This window comes from Melozone crissalis, unplaced genomic scaffold (genome assembly GCF_028551555.1).
Source record: "Melozone crissalis strain CALT ecotype California unplaced genomic scaffold, PUWL_Pcris_2 ptg000061l_1, whole genome shotgun sequence".
NCBI classification, from domain to species: Eukaryota; Metazoa; Chordata; class Aves; order Passeriformes; family Passerellidae; genus Melozone; species Melozone crissalis.
This window is the reverse complement of record NW_026535839.1, coordinates 4700670-4723438: the sequence shown is the minus strand read 5'-3', so window position 1 is coordinate 4723438 and position 22769 is coordinate 4700670. Positions and strand designations below refer to the sequence as shown.

General features: G+C 43.1%; 1 protein-coding gene across 1 annotated transcript; it reads right to left on the bottom strand.

Moving 5' to 3' along the window:
- Nucleotides 1–1148: 1148 nt before the first annotated feature.
- Nucleotides 1149–21790, bottom strand: LOC128944810 (uncharacterized). The gene is made up of 16 exons (XM_054288260.1): nucleotides 21603–21790; nucleotides 19892–20236; nucleotides 19288–19338; nucleotides 17280–17359; nucleotides 16964–17020; nucleotides 16421–16535; nucleotides 15701–15740; nucleotides 15227–15318; nucleotides 11512–11628; nucleotides 7705–8049; nucleotides 5504–5905; nucleotides 4773–4853; nucleotides 3656–3723; nucleotides 2984–3056; nucleotides 2506–2536; nucleotides 1149–1776 (listed from the first exon to the last, which is right to left on the bottom strand). The coding sequence occupies exons 1-16, from the start codon at nucleotides 21649–21651 to the stop codon at nucleotides 1704–1706; spliced, it is 2019 nt and encodes a 672-aa protein (XP_054144235.1). The 5' UTR covers nucleotides 21652–21790; the 3' UTR covers nucleotides 1149–1703.
- Between the last annotated feature and the right edge of the window lie 979 nt (nucleotides 21791–22769).

Genomic DNA, 22769 nt, shown 5'->3' with positions numbered 1-22769 from the left:
TTTTAGAAAGCAGCATTTCCTCCAGCTACATTTAAAAGGCTCACTTTAACCTTTCCCTGAACACTCTGACAGCCCCAGTCCTCACAAATAACTCCAATGAATTTTCATTTAAATACAACCCTCCCCAAATCCTTGCCTCCAATTGCCATTCCAAACCCAAGGCTCTGCCTCAATAATTGGGCTGGATAAAAAGATAAATAAGAATGCTCAGTGGTATAAGTTACACTTACAGCTTCCCTGCAGCTTCTCAGGGCTGTATTTCCACATGGCTGATCAGATCAAACTCACTTTGTTGGCTCCCATCTCTTCTCTCCTTGTGCAACTCCCCAAAACCAGGGGCTTTTAAATCCAGCCAGCACCACAGCAAATGTGCTAGAACCTTCCCAAGTGAGAGCCAGCTCTGCTGTAATGAAGTCATTAGTGAGGAGCTAATTAGTAAGAGCAAAAGGATTGGCCCAACTCTGCCAATTGGAAGCTGAAAATGGAGATATTGTTGACTTAATTAGCAGGTTTAATTGGGTGGGGGAAAAAAAGGCAAAAAGGAAAAGTTTGTGTTTTTCAAAGGACTACATCAAAACTGTTTGGGATTTTCTTTTTGGCTTGTTTCCTTTCATTCCTCCCAGGTTTGTGTGGGATTCATGGCTAGAAGTGAGAGATGCCAGGTCCCTGTGCTGGGGTGGTGACAGTGACAGTCACTGGAGTGGGACAGCCCCAGTCACTGGGGTGGGACAGCCCCAGTCACTGGGGTGGGACAGACACAGCCCCAGCTGAGCACACCCAGCCTGGGAGCCCACAGGCCATGTCCTGAAATGGGGCATTTCAGGATTTGTCCCGAAATCACTGCAGCAGGGTGGGTGAGGAGCCCAGGGGATTACGCAACATCTCTGCAGATCATCCATCAATGATCCCACCGTCTATGGACAATCCCTTTTCCTTAACAGATTTAGAAATTAGTGGTTTGTGGGGGCAAGGTAGAGAAATTCCCCTCTAGGTTGGTCTTCTGGGCATTCTCCCACCTCTGCTAATGCTGCAGTATTTCTCTGGAGAGCTGAGACAGCACACCAATAATTTCCACACCTGGGAAATACCTAACTCCTGTTGAAATGTTGTAGGATGTGGCATAAAAAGTCCAGTTGCCAGCAAAAAAATTACAGAGTTTATTAACATATTCTCCAAGGGTTATTCAAACATGCTGAATCACAGGCAGTAGTGATACCCCTTAAGTAATCTGCATTTTTGATTTAAACTCACAGCATTCTTGTTGCTTAATTTTTCTGTTGATTACATGAAAGCATTAAAATCTGTATTTTACGATTCCTTTTCTTTCTTCATGGCAATTTGAAGATAGTCAGCCTTCCATGTGATCTCTTCTGTTCCTCAGAGTACAAGTTATACTCAAGGAAGAGCATTAGTAAAAATGGAGAAAAACAAATTCAATTGTGCAACATGTGATAGTAGGAAGGCAGATGCCAGAAGCATCCATGAATAATGTATAAAGCCCCTTCTCAAATAAGCTTCTTTATGCAGTGAGTTTTAAGGGTGATATGGGAAAATTTGCACAAAGATTTCAAATTTTCATGGTTGAAGCTTTGGCCTTTGTTTTTTACCCGCTGATATTTTGAGGGCTCACAAGTATCTCTCAGTGCAGCATGGATCAGGCCCTTTTTATTTCCCATGGCATCTGCAGGTGATGTAGGAGCTCTTCACAGGGAAAAAATGTTGTTTTCTCCTTCAGCACCACTGAAAGCTTTGTCAGTCTCTTCTGGTGGTCCAGCACTGCAGTGAGAAGCACAGATCACTGTGGATGGGGAAAAAGGACATTGCTGCTCCAGAGCATTCTATTTTATTTGTAACATCAGCAAATTCCCATGGGAATGGAAACATGAAGCTACTGAGCACAGTGACTGCAATGAGGTAACTCCTACTTTTTACAGCAGGGAGGTATTTGCCTGGCTTGCATCCTTCTCATGGATAGGGGGGAAGGGTTGTTTGAACCCTGTAATGGCAGCTGCAGGGTAACCACCATAGGATTCAGAAAAGAATCTCTTCCCAGTCCCTGTCTCCCAGGTAGAGCAAGCAGTGAAGGACCAGCTACCATTGAAAAATTATTGGTCTTTGGAAAAGGGGTGATGGGTTTATTTTTTTCAAGATAAACAGAAGATATAAACTTATCAATCACATTTGCACAAGGTATCATGTCCTGGTACTCAATCAAAAATAAAAGCAGATGAAGCACTGCCTTATGCTATAGTCACTACACTGCAGTAATTGTTGCTTAATTTCTCCATTGCTCTGGGTTTCTGTTCATTCCTACACAGAAGCAGCATCTAGGAGCCACTATTGAATTTCTGGAGTGAAGTTCCGTGAAGTTTCCTCGTAATACAACTTTGGTAATCAGCACCACAAGCCAATACTGCACCCGTTACAATCAGTGGCCAATATACCTTCCTGTCTCTAAGAAAAATTACACTGGAACTTTTAATAGGAAATTACAAAATGGATTACCTTTTCACTATAAACTTCTTTGTCTGTTTACCTGGAAGCAAAATAATATTAATGTTACAATGGCAAAACAAAATCTATAATTCCAATGTATCTGTCAAATGAGCTCAGAAGCAATGACAGCAAGGTGCAAAATTTCTGTGGGCTAAGCAGGAAAGAAAGGATCCCATCCTGATTTCAGTTACACCAGTGTCTTTTAGGAGCATTTCCAGGAAATTATGGAGCCACTTAACTATAAAGAGAGAGCCAACAGGATGAGCCAGCCCTGCAAGAAGTGAGGACACAGGTTCTTTGCACAGGCTGCCTCCTGTGCATCCCCACCAACTCATCCTCCCTGGCCCCCTGATGCTGCCACAGCCCTGGAGAAAGGACAGAAACTCCCACAAAATGAGCACAGCCCTGGCTGCAGGGCCATGGCAGAGTTCCCAGAACAGCCAGGGACTCAGTAGGACATTAGAATCATTCAGCTCAGGATACTCACGTTTCCAAACCAACAAGCCCAGAAGGATGGACCCCGCTACGACACAGGCAATGACAATGGCAGAGCTGGGAAACTGGAAGGGAGAATAGAGAGGCTGAAAAGGCTTTGGGAACACATTTCCTTCAGAGCTATTTGCACAGGAGGGGCTGCACTGGTGCTCAGAGCACTGGGCTCCAGTTTGCAATGCTGTTCTGAGCTTGCCTGTACAAAATGCTGAGAAGAGACATCATGATAAACAACATTAATTACCCTTCAGCATTTAATAAACCTTATTCTGAAATGCTGAAATCAGATTCAGCCCATTTAGCATGAACTTCTCAATAAGGTGCCCAAAGTAGAGGTAGGAGCTCAGTCACCCCCATCTTTCTCTTAGAGACATGGGAAGGTGTAACAGCCAACAGCCTCCTAAATTGCCTTTTACCTCAAGGATGATACCTTCCCCATCTCACCTCCCCTGTCTCACAGGGAATCAGTTTTTTCTGAGGTTTCCAAGTCAGATGAAATGCTCAGATTTTGGCTCTAGCCACTGAAAACAGGAACAGATGGTTCCTGATCTTCTAAATACAAGTTCAAGCTACTGTTTGCAAAAGCTCTCTCTGTAGTAGAAATACACTGAAAATCACTTGCATGTCCTGCTGTTCTGATTTCTACTCAAACACTCTTGAAACTTACAGGAAGTTTTGCCTCATCTTCTCTATCTTCATATTTCCCAGCACTGCCATCTGAATTTGCTGAAAGCTCTGAAAATGAAAGAGATGGAAATGATTACTGGCACAGCCACCTGAAGGAGGGAGGGCTGCAGTGGCTGTCACTGCTTCATGTGAGGAGTAATGAACTGTCAGGGAATGAGAAGGGCAAAAGCACCTTGCAACCAAAAGAGAAGGATCAGTTTCCACCACAAATGGTGGCTGAGGAAGCTGTGGGAAACCCCAGCCTTCTCCAAAAAAAGAGGAAAACCCAGGGACACCTTCACTGTCTCAGGCTGCTCCAAGTCCCATCCAGCCCGGCTTTGGGCATTTCCAGGGATGGGGCAGCCACAGCTTCTCTGGGCAATCTGTGCCAGGGCCTCCCCACCCTCACAGGGAAGAATTTTTCCTAATATCCAATCTAAACCTGCCCTCAGTTTGCAGCCATTCCCCCTTCTCCTGTCGCTACATATTCCTGTAAATCGTGTCTCTCCAAGATATAATCCCATTGCTATTTTTCTTTTATTTTTTTTTAACTTCTCATAGCATGTTATCTCATTCATAACCAAATCTGCCCCAACTATCTCAGTTCTGACCAGCCCCCTGTGGGAGCTGTGTTGATGTGTCTCCACATCCCATGTGCTTGTATTTTATCAAAGACATGGCTCTGACTAGAACTAGGAGGCCAAATACAACATGTCATCCTTGAATTTTAGCATTAAGTTCTCTGTTGGGGGCACAACACATGGGGAAGATTTAAAATGGAAATCTCAATGAACTCATAGTGATGACAAATCAGATATCTGAGAATTCAGCCATGTTGAAATGTTCAGTTTTTGACTTCTCTCAGACCTGAGATATCTGACGGTCATGAGTTACTCAAAACCAACTTCCTTTGGAGGTATAAAACCATGTTTTTCTCACCTGTTGTTACATTGTGATTTCAAACAATTTCTGTGTGGATCCCTGATACTGCCAGCTGCAATGAATAATCATCAGTACCCGTTTAGTGCACTCTTGATACTCAACAGTTTTGTTGATGCCAACTTTTTTAATTTCTCTGAGCAAGGAAACTTCTGATCTTGTAATGTTATCCTACTCACCCCTGACTGACAACTCCTCCATCAGGACAGAGGTGGAGGTTTCCTCTGCAGCTGGAAGTTTATCTGGCAATTCAGTGGTCACTGAAACAAAGTAAAAAGTAATGCTGATAAAGATCACTAATTAAAAGGGTATCCACATGGCATTCAAATCTGTGCAGACATCAATCTGTGGAAATGAAGTCAGTAATGTGGATGAAGTAGCAACCCACAAATGGTTTGATAGCAGATCACTCTGATCACTAATAACAGCAGCAGCCTTCATATGAGATGAGAATGTAAATACTCATTTTTAAACATGCTTTGAATTGTCACTATTTCTCAAGCAGAACATGCTCTAAACTAAACTTTTCACCAGGCAATTTCAATTGTCTTTCACAAATCAAGGAAAAAAATTAGTGCACAGTTCAGTGAATCTCTCTTACCCCACTTCAGGTGCTGTGCTTTGCATTTATTCCTGTTGTACTTCATGAGGTTTCTGCCACATTATTTCTCCATGTTAAAGCTCCTCTGCAGGAAGCCTGACCCTCTGCTGCCTTGGCTGTTCACCCCAATTTTGCATCATCTACAACTACTGACCTGTGTTTGCCTAAACCCCCTGAAACACACCCATAGGCATCTCAGAGAGGACTTCCCTGATATAAATATAAATATTGGAGAGTCTCTATGATGGCAGCCAGGCTAACAGAGACCATCTCTGCTACACAGAAAAAGGGAAGGATTGGTGCTGTTACCCTCTGTGCTTCCAGGGAGTGTGGAGCAGAACATGTCATCTTCAGTTGTCACATCAGCTGCTTGGAAAGTGGTTGGAAAATCTGGGGACGAACTCGTTTCCATCACAGTCTCAGTAAAAATATCATTTTCTGTCCCAACAGCAATGGTTGGGGGAGCAGAGGTGTCCCCTGTAGTTACTGCTGGAGACTGGGGGGCTGTGGTTGCAGGTGGAAGGGGGCTGGTTGTCAGCAGGACTGTGGTCTCTGTTGTTGGCTGGGGATCAGAGGTTGCTTGAGGAGCAGAAGTTGTTTCTGTAAAATATATGGAGAAAACGGGAGCTTCTGTGGTGGTGCTGGTGGTGCTGGTGCTGGTGGTGCTGGTGGTGGTGGTGCTGGTGGTGGTGGTGGTGGTCACTGGAGGGGCTGCATGGAAAAAACACAGCCAAGGGAAAAGCCAGGTCAGAGCATTCACAACCAACCCTGAGGGAAGCCAATGCAGAACTGAATAAAAATTATCTGGCTGCTAAAACACTGAAAATGAAGGTGGGGGAGTTACTATTTTAATTAGCTGAAAGCACGACCAGTCCAAGAAATTCACAGATTTATAGATTTGCTTTGCTTTTACCAGTCTCAAACAGCCCCTCCTTGACCGTCTTGTAGAAATGGAAGGGCCAGAACCTGGTGTGGTAAAACCCCAAAGCCTGAAAACTTTGTTATTTTGCTTTTCAATGTCCTCATAAAAATATAATAAATAATACAGCTCCATTTTTCAGCTACAATCTTCTTGCTAATTTTTGCAACTGGTTCTTTTTTTCATGGCCTGTTGCCTCAGCCTCAGGAGCAGACAATCAATTGCAGCATTTTTCACACTTTCTCCTGCTCTATTGTTTAAAAAAGACTAACAAATGTGCTGTGAACACCAATCCCCGATCTGTAAAAGCCGCAAAAGAAATGTTTTTCTGCTCTGTGGAGGGTGGGTATCATCTCATTTTTTTCTGTGCAAGAATTTGCTTTATCCTGCAGCTCAGAAAAATAATAGGAAGGGGAAGAAGCCCTTCAAGATTCTGAGACAAAATTTCCAAATATGTGGATGTTGAGGACCCACCCTTAAGGGGAAGGAAGCACCCTTAAGGGTGGATCATCCTAATGTGTTTCCTTACAACATGAATGAAACTAAAGTCTTAAGTGTTGGGGTGAACCTCAAATGAAAAACTGAGTATCATTCCAAGCGCTCTTTAAATTACAAATCCCTTTTTAATTCCATCATCTTTTAAAAAGTCAAGCCGAGCTACACAGCGAGAAATAAAATATTCATTTGAAAGGAAAAAAAAAAAAAGGTTAAAATTTAGGGAGTTGTTTTAATTTAAACTGCGCATTCACTGTGACTCAATAAAAGACTGGATGTGGCACTCAGTGCCATGGTTCAGTTGAGGTGTCAGGGAATGGGTTGGACTCAATGATCTTGAAGGTCTCTTCCAACCTTGTGATTCTGTGTGAATTCTTTGATTCTGTGATCTCCCTTGAAAAATACATAATTTGGGAAAAACATGTCATGGTTTGATGCTGGCGCAAGGTCAGTGCTCTTATGAAAATATTTTTTTTTTTTGTGTTTGCTGTGAGATGTGACGAGGAATAGAGTAAAGTAGGCTCTAACTTAGGAATAAAGAAGAGAAAACTTTATTAACTTACAACTATATGTAAAAAGAAACACACAGAAAGAATGAAAAACTTCTAAAAACCTTTTTTCTTCTTACTAAATTTTTAATACATCTATCTTTTAAATAACTAATTCTTAGTCTATCACTACTTTTTAGATAATCAATTCTCAGTTTATTAAGGAGTGAGGAGTCTTTCTTGTATTATAGGCTTCTTTTGGAAACACAGTTGAGACTTCTTGTGTTTCCTGTCACACGTGGCACTGCTTGGAGATTATTTGCTATCGTGACATCTTTCTATGCTTAGTGCTTTCACTACTGCCATGGACTAGAGCTGCTTCTAGGGTTTTTCTTTTCAGGGTGCCTTGTTTAGTTCTAAAAACAGCACAGTCTCTCACTTTTGGGACACCTGTCTCTTTTAAATTTCACTTCACGGGGCTGAGGGGTTTTAAGAACAGAGATCTTCTTTGGCCAAAACAACCAAAAAAAGCACACATAGACTCCAATTTCAGTACCTAGGGAATGGATTGTCCCTGCTGGCCATGTCCCCAAGGCCCCCAGACCCACCTCTGGCCACCAGCAGCCGGATGTTGCGCTTGATGTCGTTGAAGAGGCCGGGGATCTCCACGCGGCAGCAGTACAGGCCTGCATCCTGCGCCTGGGCCGCCCCAATGGTGAGGGACACGTCTCCAGAGGGAACAGACCCACGCAGGCTGTACCTCTGAGACACCCTGAACGTCACCGTGGGGCCACTGGTGTGCAGGATTTTGTTGGAGCACTTGGAGTTGGGGCAGCGGCCTCTGCCCCAGCACATGTCGGAGATGTCCTTGCGCTGCGCCACGCGGTAGGAGCAGGGCAGGGTCACAGGCTGTCCCTCTGTCCCTCTGACAACCATGTCACACACCGTGGGGGCTGCCAGGGAGAGCAAGGAGAGGGGACAGATGTCAGTCTCTCATGGTGACTCTGCCTACGCAACACAGGGAGTGAACAACTGTGGTGGTGTTCACAGAGGTCCCAGGATGAGGGAAGAGACGAGAATATTGACTCCATATTTCAGAAGGCTGATTTAATATTTTATTATATATATTATAGTAAAAGAAAATTATATAAATAATATATAAATATAAAACTATATATATATACTATTCGTATAAATATAAAACTATACTAAAAGAATAGAAGAAAGGATTTTATCAGAAGTCTAGCAAGGAATAGAAAGGAATGGAATGATAATAAATTCTTGTGACTGACCAGAGAGTCCAAACAGCCGGACTGTGATTGGCCATTAATTAAAAACAACAACACGAGACCAATCAAAGATGCACCTGTTGCATTCCACAGCAGCAGATAATTATTGTTTACATTTTGTTTCTGAGGCCTCTCAGGAGAAAAAATCCTGGCAAAGGGATTTTTCATAAAATATGTCTGTAACAAACAACCAAACCCTCCAGCCTGCAGGCCACAGCTGCTGATCCCCAAGGCTTCTCCTGCAGCTCATGCCCCAAGGCACTACAGGCAGCAGCCAGGAGCTATCAGGCTTTGCTCTGCTCTTTGCTCTGGTCCTGGCCAGGTGCTGAAGAGAGGCTTATAAAATACATCAGATATGTGGTGAGCAAAGCTGGGGTCTGTCACTGGCAGCCCAAGCACAAACAGGACCTCTGCAAATGGAATTTGAGAGTTCTGCTCCCATCCCATCTCCTCTCCTAAGAGGCCGTTTGAAAGTTGTTCAGAACCCTGTTGTGAAAGACATCTGGTTTTCTCAGCCCACCATCACCTCCTTCAAAAAGGAAATGCTGTCACAGTTGCCTTTCACTGACAGTCTCAAAAGCAGGATCCAAAACACCTATTCATGTGTGAAATTAGGGCCTAATTAAACTGGCACAGCAGTGGGATCTGTCTGTAGGAACCTGTTCTCAGAAAGTGCACTGAGCAAGCCCTGCCAACCAATCCCACTCACCTTGTGGAACTCTGTCTACAGAGAAACTTTAGTTGTTGGTGCTATGCTGATTTTAAAAAGAGCCCATACACACTTTCCTTGTCCTCTTACTCTTAGTGACTAGCTTAGGTTGGTGTTTACAGTCAGTGCCCATCTTGGCATCTGGTCTGAATCCTTCTGTATATTATTCCATCTTAACCATCTATGAAGTTCCCAGATTGCCCTAAAACAGATTTCTTCTTCACAAAAGGAATTACACAAAAAAGTTCCCAGATCTTTCCTGCTTTACACCCACCTGCTCTGTGTCAGTCGTCCTACCTTTCTTTTGCCCCCATGTTATCATTTACACACTGTGGAGCAGGAACTGATGAACTTGGGGAGCAACCAGACCTGTCCTCCAGCCCTGCAGATCTGATGTCTCATGGCCAGCTTGCTCACCCCAAAGAGGACTTGCTTCTGCTGCTATTATCACCAGCTTCAGCCCTGATTTGCCAAACATTTCTATTTTGCCAGATGTTTGAATGCCTTTCCTTTTTGGCACAACTCCCGGGTAGAAAACAGATGCTTCCAACTGTGTCCATGTCCCTTTTGTTTTCTCTTTAATGGACTATTCCCTAGGTGAGGCTTTAGTCTGTGGCAGGCTGCCTCATGACTTGTTATTGGAATGACATTTCAGATCCATTATTGCTCATCCCACTGGCAAGAGAAGCCAACCCGTTCAGGTTTCCACAGCTCCAAATGTTGAAAGAATAGAGGCAGACAAAACAACAGGCAATATGGCCTGAAGGGCAGGAGCTTCTGCAGAGAAATGAAGGCAGGAGATGCCAGAAAATTGAATTCCTGAATACAGGATAAGGCTTTGAGAGATGGTGGCTTTGGCCCTTGGAAAGGGAAGGTTCATTTGCCTTGAAACAGCAAAACAGAGAAAACGGCTTCTCTCTATGGAGACAGAACCAAACATGCAGTTGACCTTGAAAGTATTTCTGTGAGAGGCAGGGGTTAGTCATGAGCAGGTTAACACATATTTTCAAGAAGGTCCATCAAAGATGTGTGCAAAAGCAGCTAAAACTATTGCTAGGATTCAGGTCACTGCTTCTTGAGGAGAAATGGGCTCATCTTCTAGTCTTTCAGCTCATTTCTGCATATCACAAAAACAGCCTCATATAGCAATCCTTTAACACATGAAAATTTGCCTGCTCTTCTCTTTGGAAGAAGCAGAGCCCTGAACTTAGTCAATAAATAAGTAAACACTTTGAAAGAAGAAGAGGAAAGACACGAGGCATCAGAGTGTCTTCAGTGCAGTTTCCCTCTAGTATTCCTGTTAGAAAGTTACAGGTTTTGCAGTTTCAAATCCTCTGTCAGTTTCTGTGAAGCTAATGTTGCCAACATCTGCCTGCACTGCAGGCTGCTGAGGAGAGCTTCAATACTGCAGCAGCCTGGATTGAACAGCATGAATCTTTATTTAATAAGGATTAAATAACTTACTTCTCAGGTGCAGCCTCTTCTACAGACTAATTTTACAAAGGAAACAGTAAATAGGAGGGAATGAACATGTATTTGAAATTAGGAGCTTCCTGAGACCCTGCTCTTCCTGTGAGGGGAATCCTGCCCCGACCTTCCAGGCACCCAGGTTTGACCCAAGGCTCTGCCTTGCTTTTCCCACTGAATTCTGTGAGCTTTGCCTCTCTTAGGTTCTTCATTAGTGAGAGAGAAATGGACTCCAGATGTTTAACATCCCACCCAAAATAGAAAGGGGTATTCATAATTGGTCAGATCATACAGGTGTGCTCATATTTGTATTCATTCTCTCTCAAACCCACCCTCAGGTGCAACTGGCACTAAGCAGTAATTCCCATAGTTGCTCTTGTAGTTGTCCTCTCTCCCACAAACTGGTCATTGAATGGACAAAAACATTCATCCTCCAGCCCAAACAGATGTTTGAGAAGACTTCTTTTCCCCCTTGATCTATTCCTGGAATAATTTTCCTACTTTGCAGAAGATATTTGGAATGTTTGCCCTATCAATCCTTTTTATTTTTTTTTTTCTTACTGAAGCTTCTTTACTGATGAGATTGCAGAGAGTATGACTGATAAACAGAAAAGAAGCATTTAACTGGCTATTGAACCTCAAGACAACACATTCTCAGTGTGGAGCTGAGTTAAAGAGCAGATAACAAAAAGCCATTCTCATCCTTCAGGAGCTCTGCAAAGGAAAAGAACAAGGGAACTAACACAGAGAAAACCGCATACATTTTTGAAAGTGAAAAAACCACAACCTTCAAGCAATATTAACTCTGTAAACAAGAAAATTTTTGAAGTTCTATATACAATTATGATTTTTTTCACTGTTTTGTTTTCACAAAACAAGTGTTGCTGGTTTTCATTTGAAAACAATGTTAATTTCCTGAGCAAACACACAAAAAGCAGGTGAAGACTCACCTATAAAGATCTGTATCACCATCCAGTAAAACAGCACAAAATGGGACATTCTGGCTGATGGAGACACCCAGGTAGTGAGTGGAAGAGTAGGAAACCAGATCTTATCCTTTCCTGAGCCTGAGTGAGTCTCACTGCAGTCTCATTTCTCCATTTCCAGATCTGACATGCTGAGAGTGTTTCCGGATAGGAACTGGCCAAAGGGGGATCTCCTGCTGTGCTCAGAGCTCTGCAGCCCCACTTGGGGCACTGTGGGCAGCTCTGGGCTGCACAATTTAAGGACATTCAGGTACTGCAATACACAACCACAGCACACAGTCTCAAGCTGCATCGAGGGAAATATAGGTTGGACATTAGGAAAATGTTTTTTATGTAAAGAGTGATAAAGTTCTGGAATGGCTGCCCGGGGAGGCGGTGGAGTCACCATCCCTGGATGCGTTTAAAACAGGAGTGGATGTGGCACTGGGTGCCAGGGTTTATTTGAGGTGGTGGGGCTGGGTTGAACTTGGTGATCTTTAAGGTCTCTTCCAACCCAGTGATTCTGTGACTCTGTGAATTCTGTGAATTCTGTGAATGTGCTCAGACAAGGCCAACTGAGAAGGTGGCAGGGCCTGGAATGAATGTCCTGTGAGGAGCAGCTGGGGACTCCAGGACTGGAGAAAAGGGGGCTGAGAGGAGCTCAGATCTCTCTGCAGCTTCCTGAGGAGGGGACATGGACAGGAAATGCTGATCCCTCCTCCCTGGTAGCCACTCACAGGACACATGGGGATGAATCCAAGCTCACCAGGGGGTTTTACACAGGACATTAGGAAGTATTTAGTGAGAGGGCAGTAATCCCTGGAACAGGCTGTCCTTTTCACCTTTCCTCTTCCAAGACATTTAGCATGGTACTATCACCAGAAATTTCAATATTCTATATGCTTTGCCATTCCTTGGAACTCTTTAAGCCCAGTTCTGTTCCAGAGTCCTGAGTGGCAAAAACAAATTCTGTGCCTTTACACCCCTAAACATTTGGTGTAGTCTCCCCTCAGACTGTGTATTCACTTACATTTTCTTAATCTCTCATTTCCCATGCTTCTGTCTTCTGCCTGAAGACCCCTCTCTTTCCCCAGCTTCATTTTCTGTTTGCAGAGACAGCCTTGGAGGAAGTTGTTGCAAATGTTTTGTTGCCAAAACCACATCCTTCCCAAAGAAATGCAACATCATCTTCAAGAAATACATTTCACTCCTTCTGACTGTTTTGTTTCTTTCTGACCAATTGACAAATAAGTTCTCTGAAAGTTCTTTGGAGCAGCCAAGTAATAAAGCAAAAGTAATTCAGGGCAGTAAGGTCACGAATGAAGAATTGCAGATAGACAAAATTCTGTGCAAATAAATGTAGCACAGTGCAAACAAGTGCAATTCCAAGTTCAAATGATAAAATGATGGGCTGTTAACCAGGCATTACACTTTTAGTAATGAGATTTTAGGCTTATCATGATAGTCAAGCCCATGAAAATATCACCCTTCTGCTTGCTAGCACTGAAAAAAGCAAATAAAATGTTAGCAGTAAAGGCAATGAGTAAAATGCCTAATTTGCTATATTCTACCAGGTACAGTTCATACAATGGCCCAGCCCCAGCTGCTCTGTGAGCAGAACTAATGAAAGCTGAGCTATCCAATATCCTGGAGACTTTTTCCCTGCAATGATCATGGTTTCTCCCATTACTGACCACCCAGCAGTGGCTGTGAGCTGATGCTGAGCTGATGCCAGAGCAGGGAGCAGCTGAGTCTCACCTGGGGCACAAAGCTGGGTCATAATTCAGCTACAAATTCCTATGAAGCTTGTCCAGACAGAATGGACAGAATGTCACAGGCAACCAGGAAAGGCAGAGGGTGAACACAGCATCCTATCAGCTCTGTTTTTATAGCAAGGCTGGGCCAACAGCAGAGTGCATGGAAAAAGGACACCCAAAATCCAAGTGTGCTGGGAGGAACCACAAACACATGGGGCACTTTCTGCTTTTGTACTCCTATCTAGTGGCTTCTTGCAGGCAGAAAAGGCAGAGGTGTCTCAAAAAAGAGAGTTTTCAGCTCATCAGCTCACTGTGCTGCCAGACAATCTCCTGATGGCTGAATGGCTGCCAAGCCATTTACCTGCTTGTGTCTGAGGCTCTTTTTGAAATGCCTGATCCAAATCCACTGACACAAGTGCAGGTAGGAAAAGCCCAGGGAGCTTCTGCCTTTGTGGAATGTATTACACTGCATGCCCAAGGCAAAGTTCTTGCTCCACACCAGCTTTGCAAAGTCTGTTTATCAAGCAGTTGCAGAGCAGAAATGTTTTGCTTGATTCAAGATTTTGGTTATCAGATACTCTAGAATTTTACTTTACATGAAAAATTTGCTTATGGAAGAATTAGTCTGAAATATTCATTTCAAAATCCTTATGAACAAGCATCTTTTATAATTAGGAGTCTTAAGGCTGGCCCACAAACTCCTTAAGAGTAGGGACAGTTGAAATCAGATGATTTTGGAGATCCCACATGTCTAACTCTGACCCAGTAGAGACTGATTACATAAAACTGTGGAAAGCAGAAACTGCTGAAGATGTTCCCTGAGAGCCAGTTCAGAGACCAGATCAGACTTCCTCCAGCAGCAACATGCTAAGCCAGGCAGAAGGAAAGCACTGTGTGCAGCAGGGGCAGAGATTTGAGGTCAGTAATTGTTATTTATAGTCAAATGCAAAAATACAGTCTGACACCAGCCAGTCATTTCTGATTCTGTACCTTCTTACACAAAGCTACACATGATGTGAAGAGAGAAAATGGCAGAGCTGGTTTTGTCCCTCACTTTTCCTGATATCTAGAGATGTGTGAAGGCAAGGCCAACTTCCAGCTAATATTTTGTCCATGATTTCTCTCCAAGATAAGAAAATAACTTCATTTGCTTTACAAAGGTAGGGGGGAAGGTTGTTCAGATTTTTTAGAAACTTTGAAGTGAGACTTTCCACCCCAAGGGCTTCTCAGGGTAAAGATGTACCTGAGAAGAAAGCCACAGAAAAACAGTGATGTCCTTTGCCAAAAAACCTCACACTTAGTCATAATTCTCTCACAGCACACAAGCTGTGACCGTTCTGCCCATTGAGGTTCTAATGCTGTAGGCTTCAAGGATATCCCTGTGGGGGTGAGCAGCCACATCTCTTCCACATTTAATTCCAGGTGGACAGACATTAATATATTGCATTCCTGAGCTGCTACCAGAACAGGCCATACCTGATTGCAATGAAAATACAACTCAGTGTGTATTAAATTACTAATACCACCAAGATTGGCCATGTGACCTCTTTGTCACACAGCTCTGAGATTGCTCTGCCCTCTGATGGCACAGACTCAGTGGAAGGTGGCAGATAGAATCCACAGTGAACACAATTGTGCCCTTCTGGCACTTCCTCTTTTTTTTTTCCAACAAGGAAGCGAGAATTTGAAGCAGATAATAAATATAATCATAACTTTCTTTAGGAAATGGAAAGTTCCACCAATGACAGTTTTGGTTTCTGTCTCTGGAACAGGCTGATAAAGATTTTAATTTAAAGTGTAGCTTTTATTTGTTTTATTATTAGGATGGGAATAATGCTTCAGTAGTGCAGTCACGCTCAGCTGCTGAGCAGAGGGAGCAGCCAACATTTTGCAAACTGTTTAATGTCCCAGCAATGACAAAGGCAGCCATGCATCCAGTCCTTAGTCCATGATATAAACATTTTCCTCTGCAGGATTCTCCTCTTCCAGGGCACTATGGCTTCCCATACCTCGTGGCCTCTGAAATGCAACAAGGCTGCACAAAAGAGTAAAAAACCATGGTGTTAAAGCCAAAAACAGACAATAAAACCACAGAGGGACAGATTAACAAGCTCACTAGAACATGTAAAATATGCTTAAACATGTGATCATGACTGATAATGAATCATCTTTCCACTTATGAGACAATTGACACCTGAGGTTAGAAAGCTCTGTAATGTGAACTGACAGTGATGCTTATTTTTGTCTTTTAAGTAGCAAAAACTAGCAGAAGTTACTAGTTTCTTTTTATAATGTTTTCTATAAACTTGAGGTTAAAAAAGAAAGCCAAAGGATCTGGTGGGAATGGCCAGCACACCAACATTTTTTTTCTGCAACCTCATTTGTCCTTCTAGCAAAAGCAGGAACAGAAAACTTACCCTGCAGAACCACCCATCTTCTTGATGTTGTAAAAATATTCTAAGGACCATTCAGAATGAAAAGAAAGAAAGAAAAAAAATTAATTTTGTTTAAACCATTTGAGGCAAGTAAAGCAGTCAGTTCAAAGATAAATTGATGTCACACACATCTTTTTATAAAAATCTTTTCTTTAGGATTTTTCCTTATGGGAAGCTGAGGCCCCAGAAAAAGAATGTAAACAACAGTTATCTGCTGTTGTGGAATGCAACAGGTGTACTTGTGATTGGCTCATATTAGATGTGTACAATTAAGAGCTAATCAAAGACCGAGCTCTCTCTGGGACAGAATCAGAGAGAGCTCCTTTGTTTATTCATTCTTTTTCTATTCTTAGCTTAGCTAACTTCTGAGAACTTCTTCTTTATTCTTTTAGTATAGTTATAATGTAATACATATATCATAAAATAATAAATCAAGCCTTCTGAACATGAAGTCAAGATTCTCGCCTCTCTCTTCGCCCTGAAGACCCTACAAGCCCTGTAACAAATTCATGTGTAAGAAACTAAACAAGGGAACTTCAAAAATGTTTTCAGGATAGGAAATTCCCATTGTGAACAGCCAGAGCTCAGGGGCCTCCCGGGATCTCAGCTCCCTGCCCTGAGGTGGGAGATGTGGCATCAGCCCCAGCTGGGGCTGGGCAAACCTCAATAATCCTTGAGACACTGCCTATGGAAAGTACTCACGTTTAGAGAGGAGCAGAGCCAGAATCAGGATGAGCAGCACTGCTGCACATGAGCCAATCCCAATGTAGAGCCCATGCTCTGGGTGCTGCTCTCTGGGAAGTGACACAGATGCGTTCTGTCAAACACAAGCCAAGGAGTGTTAGAGGGACTGACAGCAAGAAGCTCATGCAGCACCCAAAGGCCTCCTGTGTGTTTTGCACCTTTGCAGGAAAAGCACACCTGAGACCAAACCCTAATGTGAGAAATGGGCCCAGTTTCAAGCAGAATCTCTGCAACAATTGTGTGAACTGTGCTGTTAAACACAGGCTTGGAGATTTTCAGAAGACATGAATTATGCCAAATCCCATTTGTTCAGGTTTAATAATATTTGGTGATTTTTTTTAAATGAATAAGATGTCTCATGATGTCCCACCCTCCCAGCTGTGCTGCAGGGCTGAGCAGGACACACAGAGCTGCCTGTTTGACCCCTCTGCACAGGGAGGGCAGGGCAGCCCTGTGCTCTCAGGTGGCCCAAGCTCCACTCCTGCCCATGTCCTGCCATACCTGCAGGCTTGCAGCCACATCCAGGCAGTCTGAGGGGCCTGAGCAGGGAGTAGAGGCCTGAAAAGAAATAGAAATGTTGCTAAAGCTCTTTCCCCTCTAGAAGGAAGTACTTTATGCATGCTAAGCAGGGTATTTCCCCCCCCCCCTCTAATAATGAGCACATAAGCACTCTTTATAACCACTAAACACGCAGACTAGCAAACAATATTCTGTTGCAATCAGACAAAAGTAGCAGAAGTGACCTGTTGGGATGACCCAGTAACCTCTCAGGTCCCTCCACTCTGTCTAGGTGTGCTACAGCAAGGCTGATGCTTACAGTCTGAGGAGCTTCTGAAGCAGAAACCGGTGGCCAGGTCCTTGTGACAGTGAAGGAGGATTCCCTGGTGCTGCCAGGACCTGAGCAAAGGCAAGGCAAACACATCACTTGCACAGAAAACTGCTCTGCCTCGACAGGGAAGAATTTGTACAGCTCACTTGGGACCCTGAACTACTGTGTGTATCAACAGTCTGGGCTCTGCTTATCATAAGAGGTTGGTGCCTTCCGAGGGCAGCACAAAACTCTGAATATTGAAGTTTATGCTGTTCTTTTCAGAGCCTTGAACTCCTTCTTGGAAATACCTGACTCACTGTTATCTCAAGGGAAGAAGTTACCAGTCAGCTCTGGAGCCAAGAAACAGTGGCCATAGGATCATAAAGCAGATTGGGATAAAAGGGATTTAAAGCCCATATCATCCCCTACCATGGGCAGGGACACCTTCCACTAGGCCAGGTTTCTCAATACCCCATCCAACCTGGCCTTGAAGCAAAAAATGATGCATAAAGCAAACTTAGGTTATCAGCTGAAAACTGATGAAGATTATCTCAGGACCTTGAAGCAGCACATGATGCAGAGTCACAGCAAACAGGTGATACTTTTATAGCCCCAGGCAGCTCTACAGTAAACAGACTGAGCAAAATGTGATATATTTGCATAAGGACCTGCAGCACATTTTGAGGTAATTTCCCAGAGCACAGCTGTTCACCACATTTAAAATTAAAAGCTACAAATTTCTGTCTTATCTATCATCAGACTCAGTTTCTCCTTGTGTTGTCAGATGACATAAAAACCTCCTGAACACAAAATCTCCTGCTCCCTCTGTTCCAACCCCAGCTGGTTGCTTCTATGTTTTAAATTCTTATGCTTATCCCAGAAGCTTTATTTTGAAGAGGACAGGATCATCAGCTTCCACTGGAGATTCTAGAGTATTTCTAAATCAGAGGCACATGGCCACCTGCCTTTTCCCATCTCCTCAGTGTGATCATGCACACACTACCTTTATTCTGAAAACTTCAAACATTGTTCCACCACCAGCTGAAGAAGAGGTCACAGGGATAAGAAAATCCCTGAGTTCTAAGATTGTAATCAATGTTATTTGCAACTAGAATGGAAACTGTCTGAGAAAGTTTTCACTTCTTCTTCCAAAAAGGAAATGCAACTGTTGTAACACTAATTTGGAGTTGCTTAGCTGAAAACATCCAAGATAGAGGGAGAAATACAAATGGCATCCCTGATTCATTTTTTTTCAGAATCCAGAGAATAAGCCATTGCTACACCACGAGGTTTCTCTTGTGTAGTGGAAATTAAAGTTGTCTTTTTCAGACTGGAAAGATGCAGCTGAGAGGGTTCATGATAGAAGTTTATCCTTTTGTGAAGAGAATGGAGAAAACAAGTGAGGAATAGCTGAGCACTGTCTCTTCCCTTGCAGTGAGGGCCCTCACATTATTAAATGTGCACAGAGGCTGTGGGCAGCCTCAGGGACACACCTTACAACCAGGTGGAATAATAATTTGGCACTGTATCACAAAATTAATGCCATTTTTCTACCATTCTCCTTAATCTTCTGCTGCTGACTGCTACAGGAGGCAGGAGCCTTAATTTGATGTTCTTTTGAGCTAGTCCAATAAAACAGTTGTGATTAAATAGTGGGTACACCCAACTCCTAAAAGTTGTGTTTTACCATTCATGGGATGCATTTCTAGAAGATGAGGTGAGGTTTTATACCACAAAAAAACCCCAACAAACTAAAACAACAGTCAAATAAAAGCAAACCTTGCAGTACAACTAAACATCTACTTAAACATCACACCTGGAAGCAGCTTCCTCCCAAATATACATGTTCCTTCTGTATAATATCAAGCAGAATTCAAATCCAAGTTCTGATCTTTGGTAATGTTTAATAAATTTAAGCCAAATATTTCTATCATCTATAATATTTTTTTCCTTCCTAAGATTCCCCATTTGCAATATGGCTTGTATATGCTATTAACACTTGGATAAAAATTACCTGAGGTCTGTTCAGAGGTGTAAGTGTGTGGACTTGCAGTAGAGATCCTTGCTGATGTTAAAATATAAAACAAAATTAACACATAATTAACCTTATTGGGCATTTGTGTATTGAGAAAGAGACAGTGTTTCCATAGTAAAAAAATTTGCTAGCAAAGCACAAGTACATATGTCAGCCACTTGTTCTAAATAGTATCACAAGCAAGGGAAAAACTAAAAATCAAAGGAAGAATGCATAAAAAGCTTCTCTATACCAATTTTGCATCCCTGGGCTTTAATCTGGAATGAAGCAAGGAAAATCAAACACAGCTTTCAATTACAAAGGTGCAGCAATAAAGATTTAGATGAATACGTTATGCTGCCCTTCCTTTTAAATTCTTTGGTGTCTCTAAGAATGCTCCATGAAAGCATCATGTCCTTTTTTACCTGCAGTGACTGCAGTGGGATAACAACATTGCCAAAGGCAGCTTAACAGCAGATGGGCAAGGTCCTCAAGATCAGTCTTATGGATGACTGCAGAAATCATTTCCACCACAAGCTTTCAGTCCAGACCCAGGAGCAGATCCACCACAATGGTGCTCACAAGAGCACTGCTCTGCACTCACCTTTCCTCACCACAACCTTGTGATTAATCAGTTGATCATTGAACCACCCTGGGATCTCCACACGGCAGCAGTAGGTCCCAGAGTCTGATTCCCTGGCGTCCACGATTGTCAGGGACACGTCCCCCCTGTGCAGGTCCCCTCTCAGCTGGTACCTGCTGCTGTGCTGCTCTGTCACCCTCCAGCCATCTGTCCAGATAATGGGCCGGGAACACTTTGACTTGGGGCAGCTGCCCCGGCCCCAGCACATGGATGTGATGCTGTCTCTGTTCCAGACACTGTAACGGCAGGGCACACTGATGTCCTGCCCCACCTCTCCTATCACAATTGATTCTGATACTGTGGAGCCTGTGGACAGAAAGACAAAGGGTTATAGAGCACAGGGCACGTGGAAGCTTCTTGTGCATCTTGCATGTCTGAAACCTCCCATCTCCCAAAGAACACCAGGCTTTGCTGGATCAGATTTTGCACAAATAGACATTTGTGTCCTGGCAGGACTGGTGCAGTGAGGAATAACGATCAGGCCAGGGACACGTTCAGAGAAAAACCATTTTCTGCAGCCTCTGCACATAGGCAATGAGATGAAGAAACTCTGTGGCTTCTCCTGAGCCAGGTGCAGTCTCTTGGCTCTTTTTCCTTTGTGTGCATTTAACCCAAGCCACACACACAAGGGAACAGTGAGACATTTACTTTTCTCAAAACCACTGTGGGAAACTCTTCCCTCCTTTCAATGAACTGAACTGCAGGTTTCATCTGAAGGATCACTGCTGAATGAATTTCCTTTTCTCCTGCCTCAAGGCAGGTTTTGCCAATTCTTATTACAAGAAATGTTTCAGGGCTTTTTTGAGGAATATTATATATACTCTCTTTTTTGTTCCACTACCTTATTCCCTCTTCTAAATCTTATGTAATTTTTAACTTGTTTGCTTCCCCATAAATTTGTCACATTTCCTCGAGGCTGTCACGCTACTCAGGTCAAGACAGTGAGCCCTAACATCCAGTAGATCATTCATGACAGCAAAAAAACACACTAGAAACAAGTCTCTAAAACCAGCTGATCTTCTTTAATATGAAAAGGAAGCTCAAAATGTGACTCATCATAAAAGGCTTTATAAAAAACTACAAGAAATATCTGTAAAACCCCTTTTCTTTCTACTGAGTTTATTTTGCCACCAAGTTTTTATGTCTGTCTATCTTTATTATTAGCATTTTGCAACCTGTTGTTTTCATTGCTGTTGCCGTTAACAATCTAGGACTTCTCCCTCAGGATTTAAAAACAAAAAAGGAAAAATTCTCAATTTGTCTCAATAATATTTCATATAGCTAAGAAACACCAGAAGCCACAGTTGATCTTTTCCCTGTCTACCTAAGCATTCATCTTCACAAAGCCTGCAAAAGTAAATTGTCTTTGTTTTACATCTTCTCTAAAACAAGTTGAAGTTCTCTGCTCAAATCATCATTGTCTAAAAAAGCCCATTAGCAAGAAGCAGCATCTTTAAAACCACCATACCCTCGGCATGTTTCTGTTTCACAAAGGAGAAAAGGTCATTAGAACTCTACTGAGCCATCACGAAGTTCTATTTTAACACAGAACTGCAGCCTCTATGTGGCAACTCTTCCTGCTGCAAGACAAAATTCTCTTTGCCACCCTCAGAATCCCTGATGTGTGTCTCCTCCACCCACCTCCCCCCAGCTGTTTGTGACCCTTGGTTACCTGTGAGCAGCACCAGGAGAACCCAGGTCAGGCAGATGTGAGACAACATTCTGGCTGAAGGTGACAAACAGCGCTCCTGTTCACACTTCTCATCCAAGAAAAATTATCTTCTTTGTGAACTTCTGTGTTTCCTTCTTAGCACACCATCTCCAGACAGAGCTGTGGTGCCTCTCAGCCCACGCTGGGCTGTTTTGGTTGTGCTGTGTGCTGCAGCACAGCTGCTGGGGCAGGGTACAAGTGCACTGAGCTCCTGCTGGCGGGGCTTTGACTGAGAGGTGACAGCACTTCACAGCACCACACAAATCTGCTTCTCGTTTTTGCCAGATCTGTTTGATGACTGTAAGTGAAACTTGCCAGCAGCACTGAGCTGAGTGTCAGCAATCCACTGCCCCAGACTGCTTCCCACACCTGCTTTTGCCACAGCAGACGAGCTTTGGATAGAAGATTACATAATGCACAGCAGACTGTGGGAAGTGGAAAGGGCTTGGCCAAGTAACAGAGTTGTAGGATCAACCATTCAAGCTTTTCATCGTAAGTTTCTGGTTCTAATACTCAGAAGAAACTCAGAGCATCTTCTGGCAAATTTTATTTGCCAGTAATAATTTGATGGTTTTGGAAAACTGTTACACAGCTGAGTCTAATGTAGTGCCAGTCCTTTTTCATATTTAAAAATGTCAGGTGCATCTGCATAAACATCCAGAATAGAGAGGAGGCTTGCAAAAGTAGTGTGGAAACTGAATCAAGGCTCACTCTGAAAAAATGCTGAAATACAGCTTTTGAGAAATGCTGTCCCCTGGCCACTCTCCCTGTGCCTCAATCACCACCCTCTCCTCAAGGATATCTTGTATTTTTATATTGTTTGGGCTAGAACTGCACCTGAGATCAAGAGCCAAGAAAAGTTCTTTGCTGAAGCAGCTAAACTACTTCACAGTTTTTTATACAGGTTAATTTAAATACTGAGGAGTTATTTATGAGTAAGTGGAAGATGTTAAAATTGGAACCTTGCCTTTCATGACTACCTTATAGGAGAACAGAAGCACCAAACTGACGGGTGTTCTAAGTGAAAATGAGGAAAACCAAGGGATTAATGTAGCTGAGAGACAAACTGGCAACACACTTGAAAAAAAGAAGTGATAGAAAGAGGGATGAAGGGTGAATTTGCATGCA

Bases quoted from the DNA above. Each gene is read 5' to 3' on its own strand.
- LOC128944810 (XM_054288260.1), bottom strand. From the start codon at position 21,651: ATGTTGTCTCACATCTGCCTGACCTGGGTTCTCCTGGTGCTGCTCACA. The intron at 17,360-19,287 runs GTAATTTTTATC...GCCTTTGCTCAG, and splicing joins CACCTCTGAACAGACCTCAG to GTCCTGGCAGCACCAGGGAA. The intron at 5,906-7,704 runs GTGGGTCTGGGG...TTTTCCATGCAG, and splicing joins CCGGCTGCTGGTGGCCAGAG to CCCCTCCAGTGACCACCACC.